This window comes from Falco peregrinus, chromosome 11, assembly GCF_023634155.1.
Source record: "Falco peregrinus isolate bFalPer1 chromosome 11, bFalPer1.pri, whole genome shotgun sequence".
NCBI classification, from domain to species: domain Eukaryota; kingdom Metazoa; phylum Chordata; class Aves; order Falconiformes; family Falconidae; genus Falco; species Falco peregrinus.
In genome coordinates, this window is record NC_073731.1 from 472,430 (window position 1) to 498,451 (window position 26,022).

Here is a 26,022-nt window from a genome sequence, read left to right on the forward strand (position 1 = left end):
TCGCAGCAGTGCAGGCAGAGCCTGGCCTCCCTTCTCCTGCACAGCTGGCTGTCCATAAGTACAGGTGTGAAAGCAGCACTGAGGTGAGGAGCTGCAGCGAGCTGGGCAGCAGAGCTGAGACACTGTGGAAGGGGGAGAGTGAGTTGCATCATAAATTGCTGCAGTAATTAACTTCCCTGCAGGAGCATGGCAAGCAGGGAAGGAATTGTGATTCCCACAATTCCTGCATGGGGCTCCTCCTGGGCAGTGCAATTATATGCTTCCCCTAGCATAAAGCCAGGACTTAGGTCACTCTCTAGCACTAAGACAAGGCTTACGTAAATTGCAGCAGCATCAGACCATTTGTTAAAGGATTGTAAACTCTGAGCAATGTGCAGTCCTAAAAGAGAAGTAGCAACTGAACAAATAACCCGCCTTGTGAAAATGCAGCTCAGCCCAGCAACACAGAGTCTCTCAGCCTCTATTGTTCTCTGCCCTCCAAACTGTTAGTGCTGGCTGGCGCTCCTGCCTCCCCTTTGTTGAAGGATGTGGGAAGAAAGCCCTTTCAGCATCTGAGTGAATCAAATCAAAGAAACTACAAAGGGAGGTTAAGATAAAATGCAAGTTTTATTTATTTTTAGTTTCTCTAAAAAATTACAAAGAGTTTTATGAGTCGTTCTGGTAAATAATGTGTGTGCCCCCACTTTCGCTTGCAGTACGATGAGCCACTAACATTGGCAAATTATCATGAATGAAGACCCTGATTTAAATCTACAGAAGTTTTTAAAATGTTACCCTTTTTTTTGTCATCCCCACTGAGATCAAGTATGCATATACTGAATTTATAAATGAAAAAGCAGTTTCAAATATTCAACCTGCAAGTATTCAATGAAAATTGTATCTGAAAATGATTTGCAAGTGTAAAACCTGTTTTCGTGAATACAGAGTATCAGTACCTATGAATATGAGACAAGGAGTAATGAGTTCTGTTCAGAGTTCTGCAAATACCAGTTCTTGGAGGTGAGGTTCAGCAGGAGAAATATCAACTGCAGTTAAATAATTAAAAACCTGTGAACAACTAGAATTGGGGATACTGAGTTGCACAGTCCTCAGCTAAACCACTGTTTTCCCTAAATGGGTTTCCTGATGAATGTAAGCTATAGCCCAACATTTTCATATTCCCAGGTACTGAGATGCTTTAAAAAATCACCTCATTGCTAAATACAGATTTACCAGGAGGGCAGGGTTTGGTTTTTTTTTCTTCTTGTTCTCTTGGATAATTAAAGAATGATGGTCATGGCAGCAGTGTTAGGCCAGAAGAACATACAGTTTTAAAAAATAGCATTTTCAGTTTATTCGGGTGGATGATTCACAGAACAGCATGCTAACTAGTACGGCCTGACAGCAGGTGATTGAAGTTTGGCTGCAAGAACGCAGAAAGCTTGCTCGCAGCAGTATCTTGTCATTGGTTCCAGTGTAGTGAACCAATTAGCTTTTTATCCACCTCTTTGCATATAGCTGTGGAAAGCGTTATTGTCTTCTGATTATAGGGAAAACCCTTTTTAATCCACGATTTTGAAAACCTCCGTAATCCAACCTCTGGTGTAAACAATGACTTATTCTCTGAGGATGTTGGAAATATACATAATGTGCTACACAAAATAGCAATAAATGGTGGCTGAGATCACAATATTTTGTGTGAAAGTGTTGCAAAATATATTCCCTCTCCGTGTGGGTGCATTAAAATAATTACTTCGTTTAAAAAGTGAATGGATTAAAGTATATTTTTGTCCAAGTCCTGAACTTTTTTCTTAAAGTAGAATTAGAATCTAACCTAGTAAACCTGTGATTTTTTTTTTTTTGTCTGCAGGCCAGTTTCTCCCTTTGTGAGTTAAGGGTATCTAAGATTAGTTTAGAAATGGCAGGGATTTTTAAAACGTGGTTTCTGACAGAACAGCTAAACTGCCGTTATCTGGCGGCACAGTATTATACAATATCCTGCACATCTGTCCTGTTTGGCAATAGTTAGCATAATGCTTGCTGTTTAATTAGGCTTTTTATCTTTGCATTTGTCTGAGAACATCTGAAGCCTTCCATGTTGCCTGTCACTAATTAGTTGACTAATTAAATAGTTAGTGCTTACTTGCTGATCACAGAGCTAACATGTAATGAATGGTTTAGTGATCTTCATTGTTTCATACTATCTATCTTTGCCACATGAATTGATATACATGTGCTTCCTTTTGACTGCCTTTTTTTCATACCAGGGCAAATCCAGAACAATGTTGTAGTCGACCATGTGTTCAGTGTCACCGGGCCTGCGTGCTTCAGACATTGTTGCCTTCCATCATTTCTGGTGAATAGAGATCAAGTTGTGACACAGATAAATAAGGCGGGTCATATCTCGCCTTGTTGCACAGTCAGGATCACAATGAACACTGTCAGTGACTGATACCAGACATAAACTAGGGGAGAGGATATGGGTCAAGATCAGCCTTCCTAACAGGCATTTGACATGCCTCTGCCAAAAAATGATACTCAATTAACATTGATATATAGTTATTTTATAGCTATGTTCTTGCTTTAGAGACAGTTTTCAGTTTTAAATAAGGTTATTTCATCTTCAGGTGCTTGCCCTTTAAACATAGGCAAAGATTTGTCTGAGCCCAAACTGTTATTTCACACTTTAAATAAAAAAGAGGATGTTTTTTTTGTTGCTGTTTTTACCTGAATATTCCTAACTTCTTGTTGCATGTTAAACCCCATCTTGGAAATAGTAGTTTTCATGTAAAGGGCCTGTTTCAAAATTGAAATGAGTCACAAGAATTTTTATAGAACTGTATTTTGTATTTATCATACCTTTCCTGGTGACTAAGTATGACATTAGCATGGCTGTTTCAGCAGCTGTGTACAGAGTTTGGTAACCTGACTGCCCGAAGCATCTGGTAGCTCTCTGATCAATGCAGTTCAAAGCAAATAAAGAAGCATTCCAAGTGCAAACACTGCATTTAGGTTTTCCATTTCTCTGCTAAAGCGATGGAGATGTACTTTCTCATCTGTTCATATTTATTTTTCTTCTGTTTGAAGTTTGTTTCCCAAAGCTGTTGTGGAGGTGTAGCTACAGAGATCTTCAAAACAGTGTCTAAACTGCCTGCAGGTTGGTTTTGAAGCACAGAAGACTGCTCAGACTACTACAGTGGAGAAAAAATTAGTTGGCTGGTTAAGTTGTGATCCTTTCCTCTAGAGATTTGTGTAGATTTGATTCCTGTTCGTGTGTTCATGTTCATGTATGCACTCCAGGGGGCAGAGTGAGGGTTGTGACAAATGAAGATCACTATTTGAAGGTACTTGCTTGTTTTTTCTGAATGCTTGATGAGCTGAAATTTCAGTGTTCCTTTTCTGGATTGCTGTGGTTACCCTCCAGATCCCAGGAGGGAGATCTGGAATGCAGTTTACATTGAAATGAGAGTTGGGAGTGCATAAGATACAGTAACGAGATGGTAAATCTTTACTGCATGCTGTGTTATCTGGATTCCCCAGACTTCTAATGTGGATTGGTTAGGTTAGATGGAGCTCCACGGTGCTGCGGCTCAATTGCTTCCAGTACCCATGTTACTGCACTGCACTGTGGTGTGAAGTGTAACACCCTACCCTGTGGGGTTTGTTTCCCTAGGACTGTGGCAGTCAGTAGCATCTCTGGATTAAGCAGGCAGAATTTCAGTTTCCTGTGGGCATGGGCCATTTGGGAAGGAGCTGCTGGAGAAGCGTCATGTTGCCCTGGTGAAGAAACAGGCATTACATGGCTTTGTGGTGCTGCACCACTCTGAGCTGTTCTATGTTTAAAGGATGCAATATCAGAGAGGCAGCTGTGCTCATCAGGCTGCCAGGGCTGGAGGTGCTGCGAGGCCCAGATCCGCAGCTGCTACATGCAGATGTTTGAGATCAGGAATTTTGGCCCAGCTGACTCCTCCACCAGCCATGTCCCTGTCCTTCCTGAGCTGCCAGCTTTCTGTCAACAGCATGTGGCACTGGGGTGGTGCCTCAGAACATGCAACTTTCATGAGCATCTTCTCTTTCTGCACGCTCTTGCTGTCAGGAGGAAAATGTAGATGGTCCTTGGCTATAAGCAAGGACAAAAATGTTGGTAGAAATCTCAAGCCCTTCAAATTCAAGTGAAGTCTATCTTTTGATATCCAAGAGCTTTTCTAAGGTGTATGCTTTTTCATCTCTGTGAAGGCACCATTGCCAAATCTGCACCAAACAACGTCACAGAATCAAAATGTTAATCTCCTCTGCAATAATACGGAAAACTGGGTTTGGCAAGTAGGCAGCCATAAAAAAGGCAAACAAACCCTTAGTTTTAACATGGGTGATTGGCCAATAACATTAAAAATGTCCTATTAACAAGGTGGAATTTGCACTGTATGTTATTCACTGAAACATTCAGACAGGACAGCAAAATTTCAACCAAACTCTAGTTTTGCTCTCTGATTTATGGTATCCTTATTTGCGGAAAATGATGTTGATGTTTCTCAACTGTGATTTTGAATCTTCCAGGTGATTAGATTTAAATAGCTAGAGACTGTAACTACCAAGGCCATCAACAGATATCCTTCATTTTCGGTCTAGAAAAATAATTGCCCTGTTATATACTTTGAACAGGATGAAATGCTGAAACATTTATGGAATGGAAATTGACATTTTAGTAAGGAAAGACTCTCACTAAAGCAGTGTTTGGATGGTACTTTGATTTGGTCAAATTCAAGGCCAGCTTACATCTGGGATGGTAGGGCTAATCTTGTAAAGCTGTGGATGTTCCCACATAAGTATATGGGTGTGTCTGGTTCAGCTGTGTGTTCTGTGTGGCCCAAGGAAAGAGCTCTTTAGATTTTCCTGTTCTGTCACGTAACAATTCATACTGTGAGGACTTTGCCACGCTGATTTTAATAAGCTAGATCTTGGAAGTACCCCTGCAAATAAGCACATTCTTAAGACTCAGTTTTAAGTTGAGTTAGAAGTTTGCTTTTAAATGCTGTACTCCAGTGTGTGTATGTTACGTGTGTTAACTGATACACACATTCACAGCCTGATATAGGCTTTGCAAGTACTGGCAAGGTGCAGAGTCAAAGAGACTTCTGAGAGGAAAGCTTAACAAGGGGTGGTTAAGGGAGGGAGAAGAGCTTAGTGGTAAAATTGCAAAGGTCAATATAGGTTGAGAAGCAAAGTGTGGAAAAGAATTAGTCTAACAAAGGAAAAAGGCTCAACTGAATTACAGTAAAGAGCCACAATCACTAGAGAAGAATGGTGCGAAAAAGAATAGGGAAAGCTGAGTTGACATAGGTGAAGAAAGCAAAAACAGTTGCTGGGAAATGAGAGGTGGTTAGAAGGGATAAAAGCAGTGGCAGTGACAGGAGGGTGGCTGAGTTGTTTCAGAAAAATGAGTTATGATATGGACGGGAGTCTGAAAGAAGTAACTAGAAAAAGACATGTTTGGTAACGTTCAGTGAGAAATCAAGATCATGGGGTGATACAAAACTACAGAAAAAAGGAGGAATTAATAAAAGACTTGAAATGCAGCAGTCAGTTGCTAATGTTTTTAAGTATATTCTATGGGAAAGCAGTCAGCCCAGAGGATAAAAGAGAGACAAGCATTAAAATTAGAAGATGGAGGAGGATTTAAGACTAACCACTTAAAGGAAAAAGTGAGAGGACTAATTGATCTATCCTAGCAGGAGATATATATAACTGGAGAGCAACAGCTTTTGAAATGGGGTTTTTTGAAGAAGGGTTGATCACTACAGGGGAGGGAATACCACATGAGCTAGGGTCGGAGAGGGGATATGGGTTTCAGTGAGATCAAAGAAGGAAGCAGGGAATATTGGTTGAACAAAAAGAGGTAAAGTGATAATTTCAGGGGCAACAGAAGCTTTGCAAGAATAAGACTATATTAAACATGGACGAGAACCCAGCTATTTTAAGTTTGTGATTGATGTCCTTGTCCAGTTCAAGTAGATATAAATTGGCACCCAACAAACAGGGGCCAGAAGTTAGGAGAATTATCACTGTTGAAAAGAGAAAATCTTCCAGTAGGCATAGTGGGGGCAAAAAATGTAGTTATCTTCAACATGGTGCTTGGAAAGTTTATGGAAACTTTGTTGGGGGGTTGTGGTTTTTTGGTGGTGGTGGTGGTGGTGGTTTTTTTTTGACTCGTGATAGTGGGCACTAGACCTCAACACCAAGGAGGTGCCTCCAAATCCTGTGTACAAACAGACCATCCAGTTCAAAGTTTGGAGAGAAACCCAGTGAGGAAGAGCTAGAAGCTGGGGAGAGAGAAACACTGGTAGCATCCTTGAAGGGCGTCAGTCAAAGGTCAAAGTAAACATTACAGAGCTTTTTAATGGATTCTTGCTAAGATGCCAAAAGTGGTGACAGTGGTGACTTTCATGGCCTGGGCTTACAGGCTGCTCTTCTTTGGAATACAGCATCTGATAATATTAATCACCAGTAAATCTGGTGGGAAGTTTCTGAAAAAAACAGTACCTTAATAAAAAGCACCATGCCATAAAAGTTTTAGGTTTTTGCAGGGAGGATGTTGTTTTAATATCAGGAGGTGGTAACTGGGACAAGACAAAATATTTCACTGATGTGTCATTTTTGAAAAGCAGCTCTCTTGTTTTTAAAGAAATTACATCCTTATTTTTTAAAAATTCAAAATCAGAGCCAAACAATTTCTTTTTAATCTCTGTTTGGAACAATTTAGAAGAGTGGTTTCTGAAATTGAAAAGGACAGTGAATTTCACCAGTGTCGTGGCCTATCTTGGAATGGAAATAGTTATGTTCTGGGAAGAAAGAGGTGAATTCTCCCACAGAAGTAAGCAACTGACTTATCTATCCCTTGGTGTCAAAAGCGGCAGTCAAATTAAATGTGAGCTACTGGCAACTAGATTGACCTATCTTTTTGTTTCAGTTGTTGATGTTCTTAATACGTCTGTCACTGATCTTGGGAGGAAGAGTCATCGTGGGTGCGGTTTATAGAAGAAATACATGGAAAACCCCTTTCTTGACCCTTACATTGAAAAGTGTCCCAGTAAAGACTTTATTGTTATCCGTTCTTTCATTGAGAAAATTCATTCACAATCTTAACACTTTTTCCTAAGGTTGATCCAATGAACTGGCTTATCTTTGTTTACTCGTAATTAAAGAGGGATAACTTCTAAATGGACATCTGTTGGTCAGCAGTTAAGCTGAAATCCTGTTCTGAGGCCTGTAATTGATGCACTTACATAAGGTTCTTGAGAACAGGCGCTTTTGGTAATTGTGATACAAACAATAAACCCTTTCTGCTGCTTCTGTTACTTACTGACTCTTACTAAAAGTTTGATAACCAAGTGTTGTAGGATCAGTTGCAGAGCCTTCATACTACTGGAATGGCGTCATGTAGCATCATATGGGGAGATGGTTTTGCTGTGTTTTCACATACGTTCATACTTGATTTTGTGTGGATTCTTGTTTGTCTGAGACAAACATAGCTGCCCAGAGAGTGGGAGGAAGCAAGGAGAAAGGTAAAAGGGTTTTACAGCTCTGCTAGTGAAAGGAGGGGGCTTTGTCCAAGCGAATAGGAGCAATTTAGTTTAGTGGCAGTATGAAAATACATTACTCAGAAAAATTACTCAAAGGAAGTCTATAGTGCTATGTAAGTTATTTATCCTTTAGTGAAAAATGTGAATGAGTGGGGATTTCTGAGTTATTATTAATATTAGTAACCTTTGTTAAGCTGAGCATTTCTATTTATAGTTCTGTGTAGGGCTGGAAAATTTGTTAGAAAATCTTTTCCTTTTGGAGAAGGAAATTCTGCAAGTCACATCCCTATTACTGTTCTTGAAATGTTTGGAATGCTGATCTTTCCTTAACACAAAAAAAAAAAAAAAAAAAAAAAAAAAGTCCTACTTTGGGTAGTTGTATTATTTGGGAAAAGGAGAACTACTGCCTATATCTGCCTTCTACAGTGAGACTTACACCTGGGCACTTTGAGTTTCTGTGCCTTGAACACTAAGTTATTGCCTCCCGGGAGTTTTTTATTTTTAAACACCACCTCATTCTGGGCTCCTTCCTCTCCACAAAAAAACTGAAGGTGCTTTTTTTTTTTTTTTTTTTTTTTTTTTCTCCAGGATAGAGATCTCTCTGATTTCAAAGTTTCAGTAATGCAAGAATTTATCACAGCTAAGTTTTCAGCATCTAGTGCTGAGAACAGACTATTTGTTGCCATTTTTGGAACGATCTCGAGCTGCCATTTTTACAAGCGTTCTCTGCTGCAGCAAAGTTGAGGATACAGTATAATTAGGACTTTACTTTTGGATAGGTCATAATTCCAGATATGACAGTTATTGTCTAAAGACTATGCATACAGGAAAATAGTGCATATGCTTACCAATTTTGGTAGCTAGATCAAGCATTCTCTTCTGTCACCCTTGTTTATTTTAGTTTTTATAAATGACTGGAAAAATAAAAAAAAGTGTGATGCTTTGTTTCAAATAAATTGCACCGCTTAGGTTCATGTAGGCTACTTCACTGCACTTTATTTTTTGTAACAAAAGTGATTTGACTTATTATTTGTGATAATGAGGGATTTAATGAAAACAATTAATTAAATCATTTGTTCAGGCAGTTTCCACTATCTAAGCCTCCATCATTACACACGCACAAGAAAAAAAAAAAGAAAAAAAGGTAGCAAGACACCAGGAAAAAAAAAAAAGTCAGAAAAACTAGGCAAGGAATATTCTAACAGATTCACAGATGCCAGGATACATAAAAATAATGTACTAAAACTGTTTTGTTTCTTCCTTTGATTATGCTCACAGTAAATTAGCAATCCTATTTTATTTCAAGGACAAGGGTATTTAGACTTTTTTTTGTAGCTGTCCCCTAGAACTGTGCAATGAAACCCAATACCTTTTACTTATTTCCCTAGATACTCTAATCCCTCCCTGCTTTACCAGTATCTTTGAGCTGTTCTTCCCTTTGTATCCACAGCAACATGAATCCCTGCTGGAATTATTTGCTTCTAAAATGCAGGTGCTCTTATTCAATGTTTGGTTGAGGCTCTTAACTTGAAGACTTTTTCACCAAATGGGAACCTCTGCTTTTACCCTATTTCATATTAGGCGTTGTTATATATATTAGAAGCACATAAGACATTCACTCTCTTAACATGCATTACCTGCTTCTCAGAGCCTTTGTTGTTTTTCAGTTATTAAGAGCTTTTAGGCAGCAGTAAGGAATCAAAGCCCATAATAAATAAACCATCCTTTTGTTAGCCTAGAAATAGTAATGCTAGGTAGAGGAAAGGGGATGATGGCGTGGGGTGTGGTAACGTGTGTAACAGTCCCTGGTCGAAATGGTCAGACCTGTTATCTCCCTGCAACTGTGTGCCAGTGCCTGAGCAACCGTGGCTAAGCACTTTGCTTTGCACTTAAACTAAGACAGTTTGCCTGTAGTGTTCAGGCTTGTATTTAAGTGCCTGTATATATAAATATTTTAAATCCTAAGTTTAGGCATACCAACTACAGTTCTACATTCAAGCTTTGATAATACAAGATACTAGGGTGTTATTTTTTCACTTATTTAAAGATTCTGTTAATTTTCACAAATGCCAGCCTGTGCTTAAACATTTAACAAATTTTGATTCTTAGCTGAGGATGGATTTTAACTCTGTGAAAATGTGAGTGTTATTTGCATAAATTGTGCCCAGCACTGTGTGGCTCTTGGAGCCGGAGTGCAACATGCCCACGCTCTGAGCCCGGGAGAGTGCCAGGTACCAGCCTCTGGGTCTTTTCCCTTCTGCCTCCAAATTCAGTGTGCCTTTTTGATAGCTTTAATCTACTTTTCTTTGTGTCTTGATTTTTCTCAATGTCAAACGGGAATCAAAGATATGACTCATTTCATCATGGTATTCTAAGGAGATGCTCATCAACATTTTGATGCCTAGAAGATTAATGAATGGGAAACATGAATTAATGTTTGAGGCATATGGGAATGCCATGGGAGCGCTGAGGTAGAAGTAAATCATTAGTTAGTACATCCTACTGAGTGAAAGGTCTGAATTGAAGCCTCACGCTCAGTGGGGAAGAACTGAACAAATACTATATGACTGTGGAAATAACTGGATGACTGTATATGGGCTAATAGAGGTGCAGCATCTGCGGAAGAGAATAAGTATGTGACCAGATCAATAAAGTGCATCATAGCGCAATCATGCAAAAGAGGCATATTAATGTTGCCTAGGGCCTTCGTCCTGCCATTTTTCTTGTGGTTGCTTGCAATGTTTTCATCCTAAATATTGTTCACATAATTTAAATTAATGTTACTGTAGCACCTGGATTTGGAGACCTGCTGGCAAGAGGCCATGCAGCATGTAAAGAGATGATTTCAGCTCTAAGCTGAAAAGAAACTTCACTGCTCTGAGGGCAGACAGGATAGGAGAATGTTTAAGATGTCTATGTACTGTTGTAGTAGTTTTCCTAATAATAAGATGTAAACTAAATTCCAAGGAGTCATGCTATTTATGTGTGTAAAGTTATTGTAATTGTTCACATTTGCACCCCACTAGGAGTGCTCCCTGAGTGCAGATGGCATTTTGTACACTTTAAATTCAGCCTAATGTATTGGGCCAGCTTTCATTTACATGAAGATCGCTTTGTATCACTCAGCTGGCACATTCATAATGTGACCATAGATGAAGAGCAAATTCTATTTACACCCACCTCTGCAGAGTGACCTTAATTTAAATGAGCATCAGGCCCATAATCTGTATAAATATATGCACTCTTGTTACATTAAGGTTATTTATTACATTGCAGTCAGGCTGAGTATGCATGGAGATTTACCATAGATAATCCATAATCCAGAATTAAACTATTAATATGCATTTTGTGAGAGGCAGCCATAACCTTGAAATTCCTTGGTTTAAGTGTGACCTTTAACTTTGTTTGAATATATTTTTTAAACGTATGAATAACAAATTAACATTGGTTGATAAAAAACATTCTGATTCCTTTGTATTATTTGCATCGATCCATACTTAACTTACAGAAAGCCTTGAAGATTAGAAGGCTTAATCACTCATAATATTTATTTGTTTTTAAATGTCAGATCACATTTAGTTCAACATACTGTCGGTCTTGTCCCTCCTACGCTCTGGTGTTAATGAAACTATGATGGAAAGCATTTTTCTTTTTGTATCCAGATACATGCATCTTAGAAAAATGGTAAAACACTTTGTACCTGGCCTGTGTAAAGGAATTACTTTCTGCATCCTCCTGAATATGGAATTAAAATCCGTGCTGTTCCTTTGATATGCCCTCCTAAGCATATGAAGGAAGCAGGTGAATTACCAGTTGTCAGGAATTGCTCTTTTTCTTTCCTGCAGCTTACAGGTGATGAGCTGTGAACAGCAAAGGTGTTTGCCAAAGACTGAGTGGCCTTACAGTACCTTTTGTGGTCATGGAAGGCAAGTCCTGCCATAAGGTCTTAGGAACAGAGCTTGTTAGTTATGTGATAGAATCTAAATATCTCTGTCAGGACTGAGATGATACTGTGCTGGGTGCTGCACAGCTCGACAGTCACAGTGATGGGCTGGGAAGCTAAGCATGGTGTCATACCATGTAACCGTATGTTGAAATGCCCTCGTGTTATGCTTGTACCAAACAGAGCCTCAGCAAACTTACACTGGTTGAACTGTGGCATTTTGTTTTTCTTTCCACAGTCCGCATCTGAAGTTCAACAATCTGATCTTGATTTCAATTCATGGCCTTCCAGGAAAAGACCTACTAGGCTCCAAACACAGAAGATTTTTAATTACCAGGTTTGTTTTAATATATAAACACTTCCATAGCTTCAAAGGAAAACATAACACTTTGTAATTCTTTGTAAATTTGTTCTAAATTTTAGATAGATACATAGACAGATAGCCTCAAAATAATCCAAGGTGTCTATACAACATGCATTCACCTGTGAAAGGCGTTAATATATTCATTACTAGGGAAATATTGCTAAAGCAGTAACTTCAGGACAGCAATCCATAGTATTATACCAGGACACTGGTCTCTGCTTTCCAAAACTTTCTAGATTGTTTAGATCTCCAGGTTAAAGAAAAATGACAAAAGATGTATGCTTGCTTTTTAAATATTACTTAGTTTTAAACTTACGAGTTTTGGTGCAAGAAATGCTGAACAAAAGAACATGTAAGAATTAATATTGACAGCATGACCGGTGATCTACTTGTAGCAGCCTTGTGGTGAGACTCAGACCCCAATGATGATAGTGGGAATTTTGCTGAGTATACAGGGTGAAGTTTAGGATTATTGCTGTTGATAAATGTGGAAGAACTGTGCTGCATCAATTCTGCTGCTTGTGAACTATTTGTTTGCCAGGCTGTGGAAATCTTACCTGCAGTCCCAGCCAGAGTGTGGTTCCTTTATGCTTACCTCCCTGGGGCTGGTAGAGCCAGGGGTCTCGTGCAAACAGCTGAAGGGAAGACTGTGAGAGAGAGCTAGGCTTGCATCTAGTGACCAGTTAGACATTTCATGAGTTTTCTTGTTTGCCAATGAGTAAAATATCTTCCATTTAGTAGGATAAAATCTTACCTCATTAAAATTCACAGTATATAATTCTCACTTAAATTTAATGTACTTGTTTTGATGATTTTATTTTGGAATAGTGAGTAGGAATCCTCACTGTAGACAGGAACATGATTCTTCTTGACATTGAGAAGCATGGTATTAAAGTGAATTGGTTACTTTGAGTAGCTGAGGAATGAACTTTAGTATAATTTATTCAGATTTGGCATGTGACTCTTTGGAACCTGCACACTTGTTTTTTACCAAATCTTTTTGCTCAGTAAGTGGCAATGCACTAAAGGCCGAGCTCTTTAAATGGAAAAATAACTCAATGTCTGTGTGGTGAATCTTAAAAATGAAATCTCTACAAAACATCAAAATAGTGTGATGTGAACCTGTTTAAAACCACCTTACCTCATGGAATTTTGCCTGCCAGTTATAAGTAGTTACCTGCATTCATTTTTTAATTGTATAAAGTTCAAGTCTAGTAAATGGAGGGATCATATGCCTACATAAATGCACGTGCTCTTTTTCCTACCTATACTGTAAAGGAGTTGTAATAACAAAACATCCTTCCTGATGAAAAGTTGCAGTTCGTAGCTGTCTCACCAGAATTAGCTGTTAAAATTTGAAAGCAGATTAAGAGTGAAAATTGAACTCTGCAGGGTATGATTTTTGAAAGCATCCCTGTGATTTTGGAGTGTCAGTCTCCTCAGAGCTGTGCACTTCAATTATAAAGGTGCCTTTGAAAACTCTCATCTTTCCTTGATGTCTGTTTTATTTATAGATTTCTGCATGATTACAGTTCAGAATTGTCAGTAGTTTTTTCCCCCTTATTTATTTGCCTGTGGTATTTGTGAGTACACAGGATGCAGAGTGCCTCAGAAAGCGAGGTCATTCGATCCTAAAATTCTTCAGGTCATGAAAGTGACTTTATTTGTTTCTGTGGCATCCTGTATGACAATTTTGGAAACTCAGTAACAACAATTAATGTGTAGCAATCAGCTCTGATTTAGAATGTATATTGTGGTACTAATGGCAAAATAAAAGCTGTTAGCACTGAGTCTGTCTCCGGTGTTCTCTGCTGCAGTCACTGGTACTTCATGTATATATATGTATACATGTATATATATATGTAAAGGCTTCAAATGCTTGAACGTGAGTGGAGTCTCCTTCTATTTAGTCACATTACACTTAGTCCTGTGGAAGAAAGTGGAATATTTTTCATCACTCGGTATCAATAGAAAGTAAAGTTCTTGAGCATCTGAATGGCCGTGAGCTTTATTTGGTAGGTGAAATATTTTTTCTGCAGTGATTTCAGATCACAGATTGAGTGAAGCCCAGGATTTCTTTATTGGGCGTTCCCATCTTGTCTCATAGGCGTGAAGCACTAGCAGGGACGTGAGACTCGGCTGCCTTTCACACAAGATGTGCAAGTTCCATCTTCTTGCCATGTCACTCTGATCTCATACACTAGACATCTGTGTAACACCAGCCATTCATTCATCTTTTTTGCCTGTTTAAAACCTGTTGCTTTTTTTTTTTTTCACTAAATCCTATGTGTTCATCCCTCTACAAAGCTATAAAAAGGTTTGGGATTAGCAGTAATCAATTCTACTGAAAGGACCTAATTTCACAGAATTTTGCCTAGTGTAAGTTTTCAGTATCAAGAAAGTATTGAGTTGAGTCTAGCTGGATTTGCAGAATGGCCAGCAATGTACTATTTTCATAATGGGCTATTGCAAGACTCAGTGGTGTTCAAGAGTCATAATGGACCTTGTTGGAAACATTATCTCTCTGGTCCTCCATGCAATTTCTAATGGTGTCTATTGTACATCTGTGTTGAAGTATTTTATCTTCAGGAATATTTGTCTTTCCATAAGTTTATTAAGCAGAGAGGGTAGTACAAATGCAATAATAAATAAGTATCCTGGTATTTGCTTAGTTGGGCAGGGTGGGGGCATACTCTTGAGTCATAAAAGACCTTTGGAAATAATTTTATTTTTTTTTTAATTACTGAGTCATTAGAAGATGTTTTGCTCCATTCGAATTTGCTTCAAAATTGGCTTTTTAAAAAGCAGCTTCCAGATCTTTGATGCTTCCATCATACATAGGGATATATATCATACTTCACACTGAAAACAGGCTGTAACAGCACTGAAATTTAAGAGCTGCAAAAGTAAACCTTGCCTGAGATTTTCAAAATCGACAAGTGATTTTAGTAGTTTCCTTAGTTTTTCGTTATTGATGTAGAATTAATACTGCCAAAGTATGATGCTAGAATGTGCACATCATACTCACCCTGAAAATTAGATTTATGTCGAGGTATCTCATTTGGAAAACAGTTAGTCCATGAGATGTTCAGGGACAAAACGCCCTGGAAACTAACTACTGTACAAAACAAGGCTCTGCTTCTTAAAACAGACCAACCTTTATATTGTTTGTTACCTAGCACTGAAGGTGATTGCTTTGAAATTACAGAAATTGCTTCCCCATTTTCATTAAGAATAAATTGTTGTTCAGTTACAAATTAGTGAAGATTAGTATTTTTCACATTTGCACTGTTTGAGTCTCTTTCCTGTGTTTAACTGCAAATCTTGTTTTCTTCTGGGTAGCCTATGGGATTATTTCTTCTTTATTCCTGTTAATACGTGGTTCATCTTTCAGAGGAATTCAGTTGCATTTTAAGATTTTTGAAGGTTTGGGGGTAGGGGGCATTGGTTTAGTATGATTTCAGAATTTTTCATGCTTGCATTTTGGAAAAGTTCATTTGGAAAGGGGTCACCAAGAGAAAATTTGAGATCTCTGCCTTTTACTTCCAGCCCTGACAACTGTTTTCCTAGTTTTCTATTTATTTTAAAACTTTTTAGACTTAATACTTAGGAACACAGATGTTAAATACGCCAGTGGTGCTTTTGTTGGCGTTTGTGTCTCCCCACAACCACTACTGGTGAAGTTGAATATCAAATGAAGCAGAAGTGGAAAAAACTTAATAAGAGAGTATTGTATAGGAGGAAGTATTAGACTGTTAAAACACTTTCTTTGTAGGTGCAAAAGCTTCCTCCTCACATTAGCGTGCAATGAAAAAGCAGAGTAAAGCATGTATTTCTGACTTTGTTTTTAAATTACGTGGTTGTATGGCCCAATGCTGGGAGGGATTGTTTGGTTTTAGCAGAAAGTTGTCAATTTGTAACAGAGTATTTCATAATGACTAATCTCTTACTATAGACTGCTGCAAACTCACAGCGAGAGAACAGGCTCGAGCTGCTAGGGGACCTGGCTCACTTGCCAGATGTCTAATTAATGCCTGCTGTCAGCTGCTGAAATGTCACTTACAGATATTCTTTCTTCACAGCCACTGTTTTAATGATGAAGATTATGCACAGATGTCACTTTGTTCCTGGGTTAACGTTGTGGTTGGTAAAATGACTGGCATAAATCGTGCTGCCAAATATGTAGTTGTTTCCGAGGAGGAAAAAGTACCGTATGACTACCTTGTTCTCTGTATGGGACAGAAATACCAGGTAAGATAGTGTGCAGAGTGAACAACATAGTAATATATCCAGTTTTTACAGTGAATAGTGTTTCTGTGATTAGCAAGGCAGAAGAGTAGTCCTTAGCAAGTGTATAGCCAGAAAGTTTGCAGCCCTTCAGTGTAGCAAGTTGTACAATTTCAGTGAGGCTATAGAATTTGGAGGAGATGAGAGATTTTATATTTCCTGGTGGGAATGTTGTGCTCAGGATCAAATATTAAGCAAAGCTGCCAGTATGTTTGCCACCGTGACCATTAAACCTGCTGAAGTGTAGGCCCAACTGACATGTGGCCCCAGCCACAGGAGACTTAACTCCAGCTGGTCTAACACCATTTGACCTAGTTTTGGCAATGGAGAGAATTCCTTATCAGATTAATTGCTCTTCTCACATGATGACCATGCCTAGGCACGTACGTGGTGCTGTATGTCATCGTAGCACACAGTTAAAGTTTCCAGTAAGATTGAAGCAGACCCTTAGCTGCTTGTGAAATGTGAAGCTCATCTCCAGCACTACAGGCTCACTTTCAGCTTGGATGTCCTGGGCAGAGTTCATTCTTTCTTGTCTGTTGTCACGTGGCCTTCAAGCTATGCCAACTAAATGGCCATCTTTTGTATAGCCCCATTGCCTGCAGTGATTTTTGCCTTACTGATGGATTTTGGATAGGAATCACGAGCAAGGTATTTTGCCTTTAAAATCAGATCAAACTGAGCATGTGTCTACAGGTTTTTACAGCGCTGTTTGCCATAAGTCACAAATATGAATGTTGAGGTGTGTTCAGCCTCTGGACTGCACATGTGCAACAGATTTGTGGAGCAAGAAAGCCTCAGTTTTCCTGTACTCACTCTTCAGAGTAGAGCCACACATTAAACAATAATCCATATTCACTGTTCAATGTGGGTGAAACAAAAGTTGGTGTGGTGTGAATGACTGTAAGTGCTCCTAGAAAAAGAAGTTTGGAGGTAACCCTGATTTGCAGATTAAGTTACAGGAAGTAACTACACTGGAGGAGAAAGAAAGATAAAGGGAAAACCCAGGTTTTACCTGCCTCCAATAAGAAAACTTAACATCCCCTATTCTCACTTTTAAGTTCTACAAAAAAACAGGAAGGAATTATTTTTATCATCTGATTTCTGTTTTATTACACAGAGCTGAGGTCCATCCTTTTTATAAGCTATCCCTCATTTGATAAGCAGTCAAATTAATGTCTAGTGAAACATTATTAATTATGATTAAGAGGATTTACTTGTTGGGAAGTAAGATCTTTTGATGCCATGCCTGTTTTTATATGACCAAATAATATTTCAGTGGATCCAATTAGCAGTGAGAACATTGTTCAGGACGTTATCACTGGTGCCACAGAAGTCATAGATGAGACTTCCTTTTTTGCTCTGTGTAACTCAGACTGAATTTGTCACTGTGAAGTAGCATTGTACAATTAACACTTTGCATCCTGGCATTTTAACCATCAAGCAGGTTTTGGTCCCTTTCTCTGGGACAAAATCGCTCTTATTTTAGAAAGTTGATTTTTGCTGACAAAAGATGGAGGCAGTCTTGCTACCCAAAGAATTTTCAAGTGTCAATTAAAGGTATGTGGTGTTCAAATAACTGCAGAGATCCTCCAACCATAAATTTATGCATTTCTGATATTTGCTGTGAAGTCCATTTCACCTGCATTTTGCTTGTATTGTTATTCACTTGTACTGGCACTGCTGTTTAAAACCATTGCCCATATCCCATAGAAAATGTGGAATACATGCAGCACACGCATGTACCTGTGTGTGTACTCAGACTAGCATCAGTCTGTTTTCTCTGTGGCCACTGATATGTTTGCTTAATGTTAAAGAAGGGTTAGGATGTATAAGGATAGCAACCCTTAGGTAGTCAAGTGGCTTGTGGTGTTGTTTTTAAAAATCTTTCTTAACTGTTCTCAAGATACAAGCTATGTATTCATGCACTCATTTATTCATTTCTTCTAGGTCCTGTCTCCCACTGGAGCAGATATCAGTAAACTCCCAACTAATAGAGAAGTGATAAGTAAGTGGCCACAAATATACACAGGGAAGGTCCCTTCCAATCATTTCACTCTCAATAACGATCAGGACTGCTTAAAGGCAATGCACTGGCTGAAAGAAAATGTTGTTGACACGGAAGGTAAGGGTTTTCGTTAACACACCCACATTTATAGAAATGTTTTCTAGGCTTATTGTTTCCTTAATTCCATGGTATAATCAGTGCCTGATTAATTCTAACAAAGTCTTTCATCTGTTGTGCTTTGTTTTCCAGATTAATTTAAAATTTTTTGTCATTTTTGATATCCAGCATATTTAGCTAGGGAAAAAAAGCTTGAGATAGATTAATTATCCATAATTATTATATAAAACAAAATGAATCCCAAATGCAAATCCAGATGAAGTCATAATTAGCCAATTAAATAATAATTTAATTAGTGGGTATGTTTTTGTGCTGTATAGAAAAATACCTAGATTTGAGGTGTAACACAAAGAAAACAGGTCTAAATTAGGAAGTGGGGTTTTTTTTCGGTATCTGTCATCTTTGTGTTCGTTTACATCAGTTACAGATTTTCATGTAGAACTGCAGGCTACCAGTATTTTCTTTTTAACCCTTAAAAATGATACATCTTTGCAGATGTCCACCATACCTGTATTTTCTCAGCCTGTTCATGTGTGCATTGTTCATATATTCATCAGTTCATTCACTGAATGTGTGTGCCATTGAAAATGTTAGGAATCATCCAGGCTTCAGAGTTGAACTTTCAACTACAGAAAAAAAGACCAAACAGTAAATGAATTCATGTAATGTCAGTTCTGTGTGCTGGATCTGAGTTAGGACAGAGTTCAGAACAGGAAAGCCATCTTTGTGGAAATTCTGTTGACTGAGCACAGCAACAGGAGTTTCCTAAAGAAGTAGTTTTCCTGTCTTGTTCATAGGGAACATAATGAAAAATGGTAGTTATTTGGTGTGGTTTGCAAGGTTTGTGTCCTGCTTGGCACACCTTTAGGGAAGTTCTCAAGACACTGGAAGTTTCTTTATCATCCTCCAAGTCTTGCTGTGATCAGGACAGAAGACAATAAACATGATCATGCTTCCACTCACATTTTCCTCAAACAGCTTCCTGGCCTCAGGCATGTAAATAGAGCCTCTCCAGCAGTACTGCTCTGCCTGTTTTGCAGCTGATACCAGCCCCTGCCTGCAGTTTTACCTGATGTCCAGCTGATATGCCCAGCTGTATTTATAAACAGATGAGGTTGTTAGTTTTCCCTGCTTGCTGCTGCTAGTCTTTCATGTAAATCCTTGTGTGCCCAGTCCTGGGATGTGCTCCAGTACACCTGCGCAGAGATGCTGCGTGAGAGCTAGCTGCTGGCTGTGACGCAAGGTGCCCAGGAGGATTGCTCTTCAGGTGAACGGCAGTCTTACAGCACCTCATCTGCTTTGGGATGAATGCACCTTTATTATTATTAATACTAAATTAACGTATTAATTAAAATTTCATTATTGCTGCTGACTTTTGTTGTGGTGTAAAGCTGGATATCTTAACTAGGCACTATTGTGTCCTCAGTTAAAGCTAAATCAACAACTCCGGATGAGGCTGGTCTGGAGGGACTTTTTCGGGTTGTGGTCTGTGGGAGATGCAACACCCCTCCCCCTTTCTCCCCACCTTGCTTCTGCCTCCGGTTCCCTTTTGTTGCTGTTCCCACCTCATGTTCTCTGCTGCTGCAGGTATAATGAGTGCCCAGCTGGAGAAGTCTTTGTCCACCTCTCTGTTTCTATTCTTCCTCACCCTGCTTCTTTTTCCAGTTGTATTTCTTATGAATGTTGTTCTTTCAGACTTGATCATAGCTATGTCCAAGATCCCTATTCTTTCTGAAAATGAGTCCACTTTTCAGCCCCTAGCCTGTCCTGGAGGCAGCCTAACAGGTGACAGGCTCACAGAGGTGCAGAGGCAAGGCTCCTGTGGAGCACAGCAATTGGTTTAGATGTGTCTCAGCTCTCTGCAGGCCATGCTACCGCTCCACTGGGATGATCAAAGTTTTACATTTGTGTTTACTTTTAATCTCTGAAATTCCCCAGATCCTAGTTTTGCCTTCAATAAATAGTAATATTCCACCTCATATATTTCATCTCATCAAAACTGTAAAGTATTGTTTGTCAAATTCCTACTAAACCTGTTTTAAACATGTTAGAATTCAAAAAGTTAAAAAATAGGATTTGCTTATGTTTAAAGAAAATTAAGTGGCTAATAAAACTATATATGCTGGTTATTGCAGCTACACAAACAGTAACGTGTATTGCAGTACACAAACACACGTTTCATCCTCCCACTTATTCTCAGCTGATACTTAGTCTTTTCTCCATGCAACTTCCTTCTGTTTGTGCTCCTCTTATTTGGCCATTAGCTGTGTTTATCAAAAGTAGTCTGGAGCTTGCTGTGCTGAGCCCCACTGCATGAGCCCCCCGGGGTCCCATATAGCCAGCCCAGGGGCTCAGGCAGGGAGCAGCACCCACCGGCGCCCAGTGCAGCAAGTGCACTGAGCTACCCAGCTGGGGAGAAAAGCCCCAGGCGAGGGAGGGCGAATGCACCTTCAAGACCACCTGTAGTTCTGGAGGTTTTTTAAAGGAAAGTGTTAATCACTGGGCTTCACAATGCCAGTCCTATTAGCTTAATTGGATGAAATCTTCATTTTGTGGCACTGATTCTGAGGGCAGTTTTTAATTAAGAGTTAAGGTAGGGGTTTTAATTGCTTGTCTTCCCTCTGTGAGCACTGGGTGCCACTTCATTCTGGATTAAATCAGTGATGCTTTTTTGCAGGTTGTAAGTAGAGCAGGGTCAGCCTGGTAGCATGTGCTGGTGGGGGGTGTTGCATGCACGCTGCAGTGGAAGCGATGCTGCTCCCAGCAGTGACTGTGCCACCAAGGATGGGCAGCAGCACAGTTGCTGCAGCCTTCCTGCCCGGGGTCCTCCTTGCCTCAGGCGAGGAGAGGTGATGGGAGAAGCTGGCTGGCACTCAGCAGCAGTTGTTGCTCGAGGAGCCCGTGGGAGAAGCAGGGAGCCACATCTGCCGCTGCCAGCTCCTCAGCTGGCTGCAGCATGGTGGGCTGCAACAGTCCTCCAAGCTGGGGCTGGAGGCCTTTGCCCCTGGCCGGTCGGGCAGGTCCAGGAGGGCCTGCTGCTGCTTAGGGCCCTTGGAGCAGAGCGAGCACCAGCCCCAATGGCTGCTGCTGCGGCTTCTCTGATGAAACCCAGCCGCCTAATGCATGTAACCTATGACAACTGTAATTGTGACTAATTGAAATTCATCTCCTATTAGCTCTGCACTTTCCATGAAAATAAAAAGTAGGATGGAAGTAAGGAACAAAACTGTTTTAATGGCCCAAAATGGAGCAATTATTTTTTTCTCTTTACCTAAACATAGTTTACTGCCTTATTAAAAGTGTGTTTGTAGGAATACTGTTGCATTAAAATTCCAGTGCATGAATCACCAACTGGAGCCACTGATGCTTTAGCTAATACTGGTTTTCTCCTTTAGTGTTTGCAAGCTAAAAAGATTCAGGTCATGCTAGGGTCACTGAAATCTTGTGCTTCCACTTGGGGAAAATGAATGAGCTTGCTCTGCAGCAGAACGCTGACAATCTAGTAATAAATGATAAAACTACTCTTAACAATCTTTATTTATGGCTGCTTTTTTCTATGGAAGATTATTATGTTTACTCACAGATAGATACATTTTCATGTAGTTAAATAATAAAAGCATCCTGAGGAACTGCTGTCTGTCCAGTCAACATAATTTCAGTCCATAATGAATATCTGTAGTTCGTAGACTACTAGAATTGTAATCTAAAAAGCCACTAATATTGTAAGAAGCAGACACCGTAAATCGTTGATTTAAAAGAGGTCAGTAAAGGAGCATTGCTTTCCTTGATCTAATGTAGTTGTATTTAATATTACCATATAAAACAGAATTTTAATTTTCCTTGAGAAATGCAGGGCTCAAATCTGATCTGGTATATACAAAAATGCCAACATATAATGCAGTAATTGAACTTCAATCCAAAGGGGCTTGTTCTGCCAAATGGTGAACATCTCTCAGTTGCCCAGACTTGCTTGCTTTAGAATCAGAATAAAACTTGGCTAGGCTGTGCCTTTGGTAAGTGCTTCTTATTCCCCTTTCCTAGCCACTGCATCCTCTTCAGCTGCTTATGTTTTTCCAACCCTTTGCTAATTAAAAATGTGTAAATGTAATGTGAGGCTGTCAGCATCCACATACCACATTCTTATCTGCACTATTACAACATTAGATTACTAAAAAAGAATATATCGAAGTTTGTATTTCACCACCAGTTCTGTCTGTTTGCTTCTTGTGTTGTACCCTGCTGCAGTAATGAAAAAAATGGATCAGTCTTACATTTTCCTTCTCTTTTGGCTCTCTCATGAGGACAGGACTGCCTACAGATAGGCATTCTGGCAGGCACAAGCAACGGAAAGCGTTCTTCTGGCTTGGAAAGTCAGCTTAGCAGTGTACACATGGAACAGAATTCCCGTTACCACACATTATATGTATTCTATGTTATATTTATGCAAGTAGTAGGATCTTGTTCTTATGATTTCAGATTAATGCATCTGCAGGTAAGATTGTTCTGTCCCTCTGGTCATTGATATGAACAGTAAAAATAATGTTTTCCATGATTTCTGAGCATGTCTAACTATGGGGCAATTCTTTTCTCTGGCAGTTATGAAGAGATACGTGTATTTGGCAGCTACAAGTAGCCAAACTGATATGGACAAATAAAATAACCTTGTAGTCTAAAGGGAATAATAGAACATCTGTTAACAATTTTTATCATTAATATTCTTGGGAGCTAGAGCTTTGTAAGTGCTCTATTTAGTATCGCTCTGCATCTCATGCAGTAAAACATGGTCCCAGTGAAATTAGTTTAGCCTATGAAATAATAAAATTTAGGTTGTGGGGGATGCTGTCACTTGTAGTGAGACATAAATACCGATGCTGAGATAAATGTGCAGGTTAGTTGTGTGAGGCATTCCCTTACCTGTTCAGCACTGCTTACTGCAATGCCATGTAGGAAAACAGATGCTGCCAAAATTCAAGACTGAGCCATTTATGTGGGAAAGTCAGCTGTTTGTCCAAATTCTGATTGCAGATACTGCTATGTAGTCTGAGGGAAGCCAGTGCCAGCTGCTGTTTATGTCAATTAAAGGCCATTCCTGAAACACCTCCTATGTTTCAACACTGATTTTCCTTCAGTACATTCCACCCTACACTTTTCTTCAGTGCCGAACTACAAGTTATTTTCATAGAGCTCATAGAGGAACTTCTGCCACATCATCAGTCTTCTGATACAAGGCCCTGTATCCTCTGTGTTATCCCTCAGCTTCAATATGAGGCTGGACAGGCCCGGGATAGCCTGGGATTTGTGCACTGGCTTGCTTCTGCTATACGCACATTGCCTGGAAGAGTGACACTTGGGTGGTGTTAGCTTTTCTGCAATTTCCTTTCTCCATGCTGGTGTGATGTCCTCCAGCACAAGGATGTTTACATGTTAGCTTGTGTAGGTATGGCTCAGTTATTTCCTATTTCTGCCAGGGATTTCCCAGAAAGCAGTAAATGCGCCTGCTGCCCATTAGCACTGCCCAGGTGTGGGATGTTAAATGCACTGGGAATGTGCATTTGATGCACCCTTGTGCTGACATCAGATTCTTGGTGTACTGAAACACCCATCAGACTTAACGTGCAGGATCTGATGTCTTACTGAAGGTCTGTCAAGAGTTCATGGCTGGGTGTTGCTCTGTAGAGGAATGAAGCTGGGTTAATTAATATTGATAACGTACAGCTGTGGGCTGGAGAGTCAGATTATGCTCACACAGAACCTGCATCACTCCCATCTTCGTGTATTTGCTCTTCAGCTTTAACTGTGCAGTTTGAAGTGGCACCAGTTTAGTAGAAGAATTTGCAAGATCCTACTGTATAGCCTGCAGCTTAGTAGTTAAGGGCACTCCAGTGGTAGATGGGGGATGTGGGTTTGAATCGGAGCACCTTTGGCCCAGTGGGTGGAAAGGTGGAGCTGGTTTAAATAGTGGTTTCTGCTCCAGTGACAACGCACTGCAGAAGGAGTAGCAATATCCAAACGTTGTTTTCACACCAGCTGATCAGAAATGCCTGTCTCGGGCTTGCTGATTTTTCTAGGCAGCGTTCAAGGACGGAGGCTGGCTCGTTAGGAGCACGTACTGAGGCATTTATTTTTTGGGCATTCTCTGACATGCGCTGGAGGGAGGCAACTGTCTTCAAAGAGCAGCGCAGAGCTGCTAGCCACTGCCTGTCGAGCGCATCGGCCGCCTGTGCCCCTCAGCAGGGCAGTTCGGTGAGACAAGCCGGCAGATAGGCAGCAGCAGGCACCGGGGTACCTCTGCAGGGGCGTCTCCATTGTCTGGAGATCAGGCTTTTACGGAAGGAAGTGGCAGCACCAGTGACCTCCCATATTGCACAATGGCTTTTTTTCTGTCACTTGGTCTTTGCACAGTTTGTGGGGGTTTTCTGCACAATGTATTTAATTGGCTGCTGTGTGTCCTCCCCCACCCCTGATAAATCCTTTGAGTGAGCAAAATTGAGGAGGGAGGGGAGAACAAAACAAAAATGAGTTTTCTTTTCCCCTAGAGGATTTTCAATCAAAATAATTTCAAATTATGGGGTCAAAATGAATGTCATACTTCTGTGTTAAGTACTTGCCTACTTCGTGGGATGTTTTGTACAGATTCTTCACAAAATTATCTTAGCTACTGTTGCTAGGTAACATTGTTTGCTTCATAGCATCAGAGAAATAAGAGGGTCAAATAGAGCAATTTCGTGTTATTATCATCTGAGTTATACTAATAAGGTTTTCATTGTATGTCTTAAAAATTTTTCCCTTCTTTTTCTCCCTTAGGGAACATCATTGTCTATGGGAATACAGTTGACATTTACACCACAGTAGAAACCCTCTTATCTCTTGGAATTAATGGTTCTCGAATACACCTCATACAGCCTCCACTCTGCTCAAATGTTACTTGCCTTAACAACAACGAAATCGAAAGTGCTGTTCAGGAGGCACTGTCAAAGGCTGGCGTGTCTGTTTATTATGACAGTATCCTGGCACAGTGGAACGAAGGCGATGACCCAGACCTTATCACATGTGCTGCTTTCACTACTAATACAAAACCATTTAAATTGCAATGTTCAGTAAGTATATGCTTTCACTTGTGTTTCCTTCAGTCTGTTTTTTAAGACAAAGACCATCAAATTTAGATAGTCCGTCGGTTTCTCCACTTTCTCGTTGTCTGTAGAAGACTGAACATTCACTTGTTAGTCTAAAGGGTTGTTTTTTTAAAAAATCCCAAATAAAACCATTGTTAACACCCTGATTTGGATTAAAATTTAAGTCACCTGACTCTCAAATAGTTGTTCACTGCTAAGTGACAAATACTCTTAATTAATTTTCTAAATAATTCCAGAAATCCTTGTATTATTTAAATGTGTACAGTGACTCCTGTCTACAGTTATGTGCATTTGATTAAGTCATAATAGAAGCCAAAAATGTTAGGATAGAGAGGCCTACTATGTAGCATAATTAAAATATATTTTAAACAGGTTTTTCTCCTTCTGCCTTAATGACTGCGTTTTTGTTCATCTAAAGTGTCAATATGTTATCTAAGTAAATGATATGCACACTCACAGGTATGGCTCCACTTTGATATTTGGGACAAGCTTTAGCTTTCCCATTGGGCAGAACAGTTCTGTTTTTCTTTATTGGGCTAATCCATGTGAGTGAGCACTTCTGATAAAATTACTTCACAATGTGTATCCATAGGAAGCTGCGTGGCCCCCTC

The 26,022-nt window shown here is 39.7% G+C and overlaps 1 protein-coding gene across 6 annotated transcripts in view; it reads left to right on the plus strand.

Moving 5' to 3' along the window:
* Positions 1-26,022, plus strand: part of CFAP61 (cilia and flagella associated protein 61) — a 118,590-nt gene that overhangs the window by 54,007 nt on the left and 38,561 nt on the right. For all 6 annotated transcript variants that reach the window (XM_055816551.1, XM_055816548.1, XM_055816550.1 and 3 more), the window contains 4 exons: positions 11,741-11,839; positions 15,949-16,117; positions 18,104-18,278; positions 25,083-25,375. In XM_055816551.1, coding sequence (XP_055672526.1) covers positions 11,741-11,839; positions 15,949-16,117; positions 18,104-18,278; positions 25,083-25,375 — 736 coding nt within the window. The remainder of the gene's footprint in view (positions 1-11,740; positions 11,840-15,948; positions 16,118-18,103; positions 18,279-25,082; positions 25,376-26,022) is intronic.